At 37.5% G+C, this 11,240-nt stretch overlaps 1 protein-coding gene across 2 annotated transcripts; it reads right to left on the minus strand.

The window, feature by feature from the left end:
* Positions 1–1,365: 1,365 nt before the first annotated feature.
* LOC307156953 (uncharacterized protein) lies at positions 1,366–11,016 on the minus strand. 2 transcript variants are annotated; one of them, XM_079868684.1, is made up of 8 exons: positions 10,943–10,993; positions 8,531–8,859; positions 7,508–8,051; positions 5,337–5,445; positions 4,864–4,914; positions 2,635–2,704; positions 1,859–2,013; positions 1,366–1,652 (listed from the first exon to the last, which is right to left on the minus strand). In XM_079868684.1, the coding sequence occupies exons 1-8, from the start codon at positions 10,977–10,979 to the stop codon at positions 1,490–1,492; spliced, it is 1,458 nt and encodes a 485-aa protein (XP_079724810.1). In that variant the 5' UTR covers positions 10,980–10,993; the 3' UTR covers positions 1,366–1,489. The 2 variants fall into 2 exon arrangements, with proteins under 2 accessions (XP_079724810.1, XP_079724811.1); XM_079868685.1 differs by lacking the exon at positions 4,864–4,914 and having other exon boundaries at positions 10,943–11,016.
* Positions 11,017–11,240: the final 224 nt, after the last annotated feature.

The following is an 11,240-nucleotide window of genomic DNA, read 5'->3' on the forward strand; positions in this document are numbered from 1 at the left end:
TAAAACAAAACTGGAAAACACAATTGAGATAGATGGGATACAAATTGAAAATGTCTCTGAAATAAAAAATGTAGAAGTTACAATAGATAATAAACTAACTTGTAAAACTCACATCAGACACATAAAAACCATAGTCTCCAAAAGCCTTGCAATAATAAATAAAGCCAAACATGTCCTTGATAACAATATAATACCCTATATTGTTCCCTGATTCTACCGTACTTAACTTACTGCGTTGAAATATGGGGAATTAATTATAATAACTCATTACAGTCAATCCTTATCTTACAAAAAAGGGCTATACGTACCATACACAAGGCTGAATATCTTGGACACACAAATCCACTTTTTCTCATGTCAAAGTTATTAAAAATACAGGACCTTGTTAAATTCAACACGGCACAATTCTTATTTAAAGCATTTCACAACCTATTACCTGCTAACATACAAAAGTTATTCACTCAGAGAGAGCAGTTGTACAGTTTGAGGAGCTATGGGAAATTTTTGGGGCTCGAACTCAAACAATGTCAAAGCATTCACCAGTTTAAAGCACTCTATAAACAGAAGGTCTTGTCACAGTACAAGGAGGGTGGGGTTTAATTGTCTGGTGATGTATTCATGTATTCATAGGCTGTGTTATTTTACCTTGTCGGTATTCTGATTACCATTGTTGGTATTACTATAATTGTATAGATGTATTCATGTATTCTTAGGCTGTGTTATCTTATCCTATCTTATCTTAATTTACGAGATAAATCATAGGATCATAGGATCCATTAGCGCCTGCACTAAGCCATCCGGCTGATTTCTCTAAATACCCTGTAACTCTAATAATGTTCAACAAAGGGGAAAAAAGGCTTTCTCACGTTTGGCTCGGGGTCATGGTGCAAAGGACCCTAGGTTGATTTTACCCCGAACCATCCCTTTAACTAAATTAATAACTTTTTTACAACAAAAACAAACCATCACTGAATTTTCTTAAACTGGACTGTGACGCTATTTTCTTCTGGAAACAAACTTTGTTGCATTATTTTCCTGTTATCTCTGTTAAGCTGCTTTGAAACAATCTGTATTGTAAAAAGCGCTATTTAAATAAAGGTGACTTGATTTGACATTCTGTACCATTTTTAAATTCAGATATGCATAAGTGTCTACTTAAATCCAAATATGTAATTTTTTAACTTCTATTTTATCTTATTAATTTACTGTAAGTTGTACCTTGCAGCCATGCATTACAATGAAAATGCAGATCATGAGCAGGCAACAACATCAGCAGGACAAGCTATATACAAGGTTGTTTTCCCAGTCAAAGTCAAAGAAGGGTGAATGCACTGCAAAGCCACTTAAAACCGCCCCTTTAGATGGTATGTTACAAAATGAATTTTATTTAAATACATCTACAAATACACTTGACACATAGTGACGTTTCTGTCCACTCAGTTTGAAAAACCTTCAAAGGAGGAAGATATTGTCCGCCACGTCTCAAGCTTTAGTCAAGGGGCGGTCGAAATCCAACAAACTGTCCATCCGAATCAGGAAACTCCTGCTGAATCCGGAGCACAACACATGATGGAAGAACCACCCTGATTTTCCGTCCTAAATAGCCCCAGCACCAGCTGACGAAGCTTCGATGGGCGAGATGACGATACCGCCTGTAAAGAGAGTGGTGGACACAATAAACATTGAAGATAAAACTGTAATAAAAATGTTTTTTTTAAATGTAAAAAAATATTTTTACAAATATTTTGAAGAAAAACATATAATTTTTTAATTCGTTTTTTTTTTTGCAGTGGTGTCACGAAATTACATTTATATTGGTTTACAAAATAATGTAATAAAATGCCATAAAAAAACTTACTCTTCTTCTGTTCTACGCCTCAAATTTCCATAATCAGCTCTGTAAATGTTTAAAATGTTCTGCAGGGTGTAAGGATTCAAACAGTTCGGTTCGAAGCCTGGGTGGTGTGTCATGCATTTTAGAGGCCCTGAAACCTGATTCATTCGTCTTAAAACCTAAGGAAGACAAGCCACCAACTATTTGTAACACTGCCAAAATTACAAGAGTAAAAGCAACTCATTTAAAAGCATCATATGACCTCTTTCATTAACCCTTGTGCATCTTTATGGACATTTGCGTCTTTTTAGTTTAGTTTTGTTTTTTGATCATTTTGCCTATGCACACCTTTTGGCAAAGGTGTGCACTTTTATTGGAATTTTAGTATTTTACTCCCATTTCCTTTAATAAATATATTTTGCACTAGGTACACAAAGTAGTTACACTAAGGACCTTAAGGACAAAAATATCCCCATTAAAACTGCAATATTTAATTCCAGGGTCATTTAGCTATAAAATGATGCAGTCTTTGTTAATAAGCGTTCATTTTGTATCCTTTAAAATGAGACCAAACTTAAGTCTGTGCTCCCAAGTTTCACTTTTTTATGAGTTTGTTGACATGGATATTTTTGTTCTTTAAGGACCTCAGAGTAAGTTTTTTAAATTGACACACAAGGGTTAAATTATGTGTATATGTTTTTTTCCCTCCCACAAATGTGACAACTGCTAGTGTGGGAACATTTCCCAAAAAGAGGATTGGTTTAATATACATCTTTTTATGGAGTAATTTATTGCAGTACCTTTGGTATTTCCATGCAGCAGACATTTTCAACTTCGCTGGGCATTCTATTACAGTTTTCACATCTGCACCTAAATAAACCACAAAAATACACCAGTTTGTTTTTAAACTGTATTTTATGTTATCACTTCAGGCAGTGGCGTGCACAGACCTCCTCGGGCAGGGGCCGAAAGGCCAAAAAGGGCACAAAAAAAAAGTTCCTTGTTTTTTTTTATCCTTTCTTTCCTTGGCATTCTATGAAAAGACGTTGATACAATAAGAATGCATAACACATCAAACGAAAATAGGGAAATTATGATAATATTACTAAATATTATTTACTTTACCAAACAAAACAGTTAGAATCAAGTTTTCATTTTCAAGAATCATTTTGTTGATGTTGTAAATTTTGTGTGTTAGCTATCGTGAAATCAGTAACCCTAAGGTTTCATTAGTTAAATTTGTTAACATGAACTATTGATGAATACTGGAATCATGGACTTAAGATTTAATTTCACTAGATGCATTTCCCCAAGCTAATAACACTTGCTATGGCCTTGGATAAAAACAAATGACATTGTCAGACTCAGAATGTGGCTTTTATTATAGTTATATACTTTTATTATAGTTAAGCATAGCTCGCATGCTGCCGTTTTTTTTACAGTAGCATGGTAGGATAAATGTAACTTTTCCGTATTAGCTTAAAGAGCATCTTGCAGGTAAAAAAAAAAATCTAAATGAATATATAACCGTGTATGAAAATACCATATGAAAAGATAATGCAGGATTTAAAATGTTTTAAAACGACATAAGGACACCAATTTAGTAGATAAAGTGAGCGTTTCTTTGACTGCTCGTACAAACCGCTTTTTTTCAACATCGCGTCATTTTAAGTCACAAGAGGGAGACGTGTGCTGTGCTCTGCCGCAGCTCAGTGCAGAGTAGGTTGGTATTCAGTAAGAGCGGTCGTGAGTCAGTGTGTTTTCAGTAGTTTTTGTATTTCAATTTATCATCGTCATGGTAAATTTATGTGTTTGTGGAGCTTGCAAAAACTCCAGCCTGTCAGGACATCGAGTCCACCGGTTTCCTAACAAGAAAAAGGACGGTGCTATCGTTCGTGCAGGTGAAGAGACGGGATTTCTCTTCCGCGTCGGCTTCGGAAAATGCGGTCGTGTGTAGCGTTCACTTCAGATCGGAGGATTATCGTCCCGGCGATATGATGGAGTTCAACATGGGATACCGAAGTAAGAACCGGGTGAGACTCAGAGCTGGTGCGGTTCCTTCAGTGCACGCATCTTCGGGTTCTCCCGCTGGATGTAGGCGCGAGCACAACATCAACTGGCAAACGCAATGTAAGCGGAACGAAACTGAGCTACTCGTTATTGTGTTTGTGTGGACCGTTTATCAGCTTGGACCAGTGCAGCACGAGCCTGATCAAGCAACACTGTAACTGCGAGATCCAGTAAATAAAGCATTTGAATTCGCCACTGAAGTAATAACATCGCTGCGAGATCTAGTGAGAAATATTCACATTTCTCCGTTATTAACGGATCGAACAGCCAGGAAACCAGGAATAAACATTGTGCAATGAATGAACGAAATATCCAGTGTCCACAGATCAGCAACATTCACCATGGCTTTACTGTAGTAACACTAACTGCAACCATGGAAGTTTGGCATTTTCCACTAAGGCCCAGTATGCATCCACCTCCCTGCAACACTGACTTTCCTCAGCTGTAAACATTGCCTCGCATTTCCCACACAAGCACCTATGGAACAAAAAATGTATCAGGAATAAATATCTCTCGATGAGAAACCGCTAAGTTATATCACGTAACGTTAGTCTGGGCGGATATTAATGAGCATGACAAACGCCTGATCAAAGCTTAGTTTCTGTTATTGTAAGTTCCAATATGTTCTGTCTAACATTAATCCTGGCCTGTCCCTGCTCTCTTGGCAGCCTAGCAGGCTCATAATTGTATGGCTGTGGTCCGTCAACAATTTCCTAAGCGTCCGAAATGTCATTGCGATCCATTTTTCCGTTGTTTGAATCGACCGCTCTCCCTCGTGCTATGTCACGCCCGTCACGCCCATTTTCAGATGCGGAAGTAAAATTTTCTCACAAAAACGACTCCAGAAGTCACTGTAGCGTATTTATAAGTTTTTTTTAAAGAAAATCTAGTTCCTACATTATTTTTCTATACATTGACTTGTTGGGTCTTCTAAACTGCAAGATGCTCTTTAACGTTACCTGCTGCTTGTGTAGTTTAAAGACTTGCGGCGAACTGCTGCGTATGTAGCACTGCAAAGGAAACATGGAAAGGCTGACTACCACTTCACCTCCGCAAAATGCTTCCGCCAAAAAAAATTATATTATTTTTTTTTGTATTATTATTGTTAGTGGCAATGGTGTACAAGTGTATTGTTATTTATTATAATATTTATAATAATACAAATAATTATTATTAACAATTATCAGAGAGGGGAACGATACATTTTATTGTGATTTATTAAAAGCATCATATGACCTCTTTCATTAACCCTTATGCATCTTTATGGACATTTGCGTCTTTTTTAGTTTAGTTGAGTTTTTTGATCATTTTGCCTATGCACACCTTTTGCCCCCACCCCCACCCCCCGCACGCCACTGACATGAAGTCGTTGCAGTAAAGAAGATAAATTAAACCGTAATAACAATATATCTAAAAAAGGTAAGTGACTTACCACTGTGAAACGTTCTGCTGAAGTCGCGCTTCCAAAGGTGGTTCCGATTCATCGACTTGATCATCTGCATTTTCAGGATCCGACTCAGGCTCGAACTGATATGGTAAAACTGATGACATAAGTATAACATAAATAAGAATCAGCTGGCCAATCAGAGCACACTGCAATTTTTGGAAGGAGGGGCTTTGTAGAAATCAGTGCATTTTAGAAAGACTTTTAGAAAGAGGAGCTACAATAATGTACAGTATAGTGGCTTTCGCACCAGGTAGTTCTAGGAACTTAGTTATAGGAACTAGCCACCAGGGCACCTTAGGAACGTTTTCTTGGTTGCATTCACACCGCCAGTAGGAACTCTGAAGTCTCGTAAGCCGCGCTTGTTGTTGTGACTTACTTTGACGGCGCTGAGAACACCAGAGCCTGAGCACACAGTGCTTGCATTCTCCATGTTCATTAGTTTATGATCTGTCTAACAGTCCTGTCTAACATGTTATTAGATAGAACTGTTATACATAGAAAGTAGACAATATATGATAGAAATACATAATCATGTTTGGCTTGGTCCCCTCAAAGTCGCTTTGGATTTTCTCCTCAGCGTAAAGGTTGAGAGGTCCATCTATCACTGTTTTCTGGAGTAAATATATATATGCTAATAACTGTGTGTTTACACAGCTTTTTTTTTAATGGTGGGTGCTGGTGTTTCGCGTGCGTCCGGCCAATCAGCGAACACTAACGTAACAGGAGTTCCTATAGTGTTGGTTTAGATCCTACTCTGAAGTAGAAGCTAAATTAGTTCCTCCAAAAGGAGTTCATTCCTAAAACTAAAATCATTCGTATTTCCTGCGGTGCGAACAGAGTACAAAATCAGAGTACTTCCGCCAATAGTTCTAGGAACTGTGGAACTGTGAAAAGGTTCCTCCGGTGCGAAATCCCCACATGTGAAATATTATTTATTTTTTTACATTAAAGCATGTTAACATTTTTTATTACAACCAATACACAAAATAATGATCTTTGAAAAAAGCGTCATATGACCCCTTTTATTGTTACTCAAAATAATTGTTTTGTAGGGGTGTAACGATACACGTATTTGTATTGAACCGTGCGGTTCGTTTGGTTGAGGCTTTCGGTTCGGTACGCATTACAAACCGAGTGGTTCGTTGGACCATTTTTCCTGCCGACCAAAATTTCGTTATTTCAAATGTAGGCGCACGGCAAGTGCGCTCATAATGTAAGAGACGCTGGTGCAACCACAACATTGCCCAAATGCCCAACATCAAATGACAAACGTAATGAAAGCGGAACGAAACTGCGCTACTCCTTATTTTGTGCTTCACGGACCGTTTATCAGTTTGGACCAATGCAGCGATCTTGATCAAGCGACACTTACTACACAGCGCTAAGAGATCCTGTAAAGAAAGCATTGAATTCGCCACTGAAGTAATAACATCGCTGCGAGATCTAGTGAGAAGCATTTACATTTCTCCGTTATCAATGGATCAAACAGCGCTGACGTGGAAACCAGGAAGAAACATTGTGGTTTCAAGCAATGTCGGTTTTATTTCGACATTATGAATAAAATTGCTGCCCTCAAATGTTAATCTGAAATAAAATAAACCTTTGTTTATTACTACTACAACATTACATTTCATTTTTTTAGAAGGATTTTTGTTTTATATGCTCCTAAGAAGAGTCAAGTATAGCTCCATCATTGCTCAAAGTAAAAAATTATTATACTTTATGATGATAGTTTTAATTAAAAACATTTAAATCAAGGAAATTTCTCTGGCATTTCTATCGAAAACATACCGAACCGTGACACCAGTGTATCATATCGAACCGAACCGTGAATTTTGTTAACCGTTACACCCCTATTGTTTTATTTAAGCTTCTTCTGTATTATTTTTCCTAATTGAATGTGTGACTTCATGTCATAATACGAATGTTCAATGTGGAAGTAGGATCTTCTCATGTTCACTTGAAGGCAGCGTTAGTATTTGTCTGATCATGAGATCTCATTGTCTGTCCACATGAGGGACTCAATCCATGCCAAATAAAACCACTTTAATTAGGACACTCATATGACATTCTTCAAAAATATAATTTATTTCTGTAGAGAAGGACATTTTAATAAGGATCAAATGACTGAGTTCAGCTTTGAGAATGAAACCAACCTGTTTGTTCCTCAGTGAATGCTCCTTCAATCGTCATGTTTTCACTCTCCTCTTTAATAAACGGCATCTTTGTTTGTTCCTCAGTATCTTCTTGTTTCACAACGAATGCTTCTTCAATCGTCATGTTTTCACTCTCCTCTTTAATAAACGGCATCTTTGTTTGTTCCTCAGTATCTTCTTGTTTCACAACGAATGCTTCTTCAATCGTCATGTTTTCACTCTCCTCTTTAATAAACGCCATCTTTGTTTGTTCTTCAGTATCTTCTTGTTTCACAACGAATGCTTCTTCAATCTTCATTTCTTCACTTTCCTCTTTAATAAACTCCATCTTTGTTTGTTCCTCAGTATCTTCTTGTTTCACAATGAATGATTCTATCTTCATTTCTTCACTCTCCACTTTAATAAATGCCATCTTGGTTTGTTCCTCAGTTTCTTCTTGTTTCACACTGCTCGCTTCTTCAATCTTGATTTCTTCACTCTCCTCTTTAATAAATGCCTTCTTTATAATAGTGTGTCTCGTGGACCTCAGTCGCTTCAATTTGTCCTTTTTAAGATAAGAATAATTAACAGCAAGAAAAATTAATCCAAACTAAATCTCTGGGTGGGTCTCAAACAGAGTTATTACCCCCAGCAGTACAAATTAAAGGGATACTTCACCGATTAGCATTAAGCTTTGTCTCAGTAGAAACCTGGTATTATTTTCGAATGACCTGCTTCCCTCCCTCATGTCCCCCTGAGACGAGATATTTCTGTATTGTGTGTCTGGAAAAAAAAATTCCGATGACGCAAAAATCGGCATTTAGCGTCATCGGAGGCTTTTTTGGCCAGAGGCTAGAGATTACAGCCAGTAGTAGGAGCTAGTTCCGCATGTTTTCAACCCGCCCATAGGGGGTGGGATCTCACTCACAGAATGTACAAATAGTGTCAGCCATCCTTTTTTTGAAGTTACTGCTAACAACTATATCACTATGTATAGGCTACTGTGTGATCAGAAATATAGTCGAGTATTAGCGAGAGTCTTACCTCAAGGCGAATGCGTTTAGTACCAGATGGCCCAGGCTGTTCGTCATCTGGGAAGGTGAATATCGATGGAATTGCGGTGTCCTTCAGGGTGGTTCTCTTCATTCCAAGGACATTCGGTTCGTAGTCTTCCTGCTTGAAATGGCGACTGCAAACCCTCTGGTTTTTCAGGTTTTCCAAATCGGTGTCCTCTCCAAACTTCGGGTGTTTGATAGCCCGCAGCCATTGTTTGCCCCGCTCCAAATGTTTAACCGGCAAATGATGGAAACTTACTGCTTGTCCTTTCCTGGTTTTGGCTGTACATCCTGGTACAAAGCAATTTAGCACCATTTCTATGGAAAAAACGCTAGTATTTAAATCAACTAACTCGTCACGGAGACTCACGCTAAAATGGCGTCTTTTCAGTTTCGAGTCAACTAGTAGCCTAGTTGTATCATTTCTTCTGACACTGCCCTCTGTAACCAGTAGGCATGGCTTGGGAGTGGCCTTGTAGGGCAGCGAAGCAAGTGCATTCTGGGAGTTGTCTTTCATCCACATGAGTCAAAAATACATTTTCTGGCTTTTCTCAGTCTAGAAGGCACCAACTTCTAAAATAATTCCACATTTCTACAACAAATTGACCCAATTTCAATACAAATTCATCTTTGCAGCGGTGAAATATCCCTTTAATAATAGAACACAATTTTATACATGTATACACTACATACAAGTTTAAACTTGGTATGATTTGTATTATATTTAATAGATTAGCCTAAATTTTCAAGAAAACGATTGCAGTTGGTTTGTAAAAGTAGCAATTATTTACACACAGGGCTCCAGACTGCGACCAATTGGTCTTATTTTGCTACCATTTTTTTGCCAGTGCGAACAAATATTTATTTACACAACGTTGCCGAGCAGCGAATTAAAAACAAAATTAAAGCGGAATGAAAATGCGCTACTCATTTATGCTTCACGGACCGTTTATTAGTTCGGACCAATAATAGACAGCGCAGCACCCCGAACTTGCCAGTCGCGGGCCGATATCGATCAAGCGACACTGTAATGTCATCGCTGCGAGATCCAGTGAGAAACATTCCGATACGGCGCAGAGTTCTCGGTTATAAACCATAGATATCAGATCAAACAGTGCTGACGTGGAAACCAGGAGAAACACTTATAGAAGGCTTTCAGTACACAAATCAGCAACATTCACAATGGATTTAATGTAGTAACTGTAACCATAATGTGACAGAAAATGTCAAACGCTTACAAGAACTACACATCTTTTTCCAGCACTTCAAAACTATCATATATAAATTTTATTTTTAATGTGATGACCAACACATTTTTTGTTCATCCTTCAAAGATTGTCCTAAAAAAATTAAGATGTATAGGGAAACTCTTATTAAAACACTTATTTAAAAATAATAAAATAAATAAATTACCACTGTAAACAGTAGGTTGCTTATTGGCTATTTTCACTCCCTAATATAACTTTTTTGACTCGTTGTGCTTTTTAATTAATATTAAGACATTATGAATGATAATAATTAAAGTTAATTTCATCCTAAATTAAGCTTAGTGCTTTATTGTCAGCCCCAGTGCTACCAGATATTTTTTGTAGAACTCAGTGGCTCCGGTGCTGCTGCCCTCAAATGTTAGTCTGGAGCCATGTGAACTTAAAATAAAACTGCATATTGTAATATCTGTCCGTTAAGTCTATTTATTATTAAATTTGTCAGTATTACAGTTATTTTGTGGGAAATTTGAATAATTGCATTGCAAGCTGATTTAAGGTGTGCCCCTAAATTTTGGTCTTTGGTGTTTTATGCCCCCAACGGCGCCTTCCAGGCAGCGAGGGGATGGGTAGGTTTAAGGTTGAGGGTAGGGTTAGCTGCCTCTAAGGAGCCATTGGGGGCTTAAAACACCATCGAGCCTAAATTTTCTGCTTGCGCTCCTAAAATTTTCAGTCAGGGGCTACAGCGCTCCTAGTAAAAAGTTAGTCTGGAGCCCTGACACGTGTGTTTGTTTTCTAGTTGCATTTACCCTGTTTTGACCAGCATGTCTCGTCAGCATGCGGTGATTCGAGCTATTCGAATCAATGAATCATTACGTGAAGCATTTGATTCAATTGATTCCGAGTATCAAAAAGCTCCGTTATCCCATCATAACTTTCTCCATTGACCGAATTTGTTTTTAGGATAAACTGATTCACGATATACGACGCGAAATGAGACGCACCTTTTTAGTAGACTACTCATGTATGTGTGGATGCACTTAACTCACAAAATTAACGTTCATTAATTATAGATAAATCAATACAATTGTACATTTAATGCAGAATAATTCTTTTAAGATCACCTCTAATAATTATAAAAATCGACTGAACGATTTTTATCGATTCAAACACGTTAAATGCTTAAAAACACAAACCTTTCTTCAACGGAATCCAAAGGGGCTCGCGGCACATACTTATGACGTCACATATTTAGACCAAAATAAAAGTCCCGTTCACACGCTGCTGTCTAAAATAACAAAGTGCAAAGAAAATTACATGCAAAACACACACATAGTAAAAATAATAAGAAATAAATAAGGTATTCATATTATTCAATCCTTGGAGAAATATAGGTTGTCTAATGATGCGCTTTAAGAGCATTTTATATGTAAGACGCAAAACAAGTCATGTTTGGGTGCAGAAACCATTTATACCAGGGGTTGGTAACTTCTT

Source organism: Squalius cephalus (genome assembly GCF_949319135.1).
Source record: "Squalius cephalus genome assembly, chromosome: 4".
NCBI lineage: Eukaryota > Metazoa > Chordata > Actinopteri > Cypriniformes > Leuciscidae > Squalius > Squalius cephalus.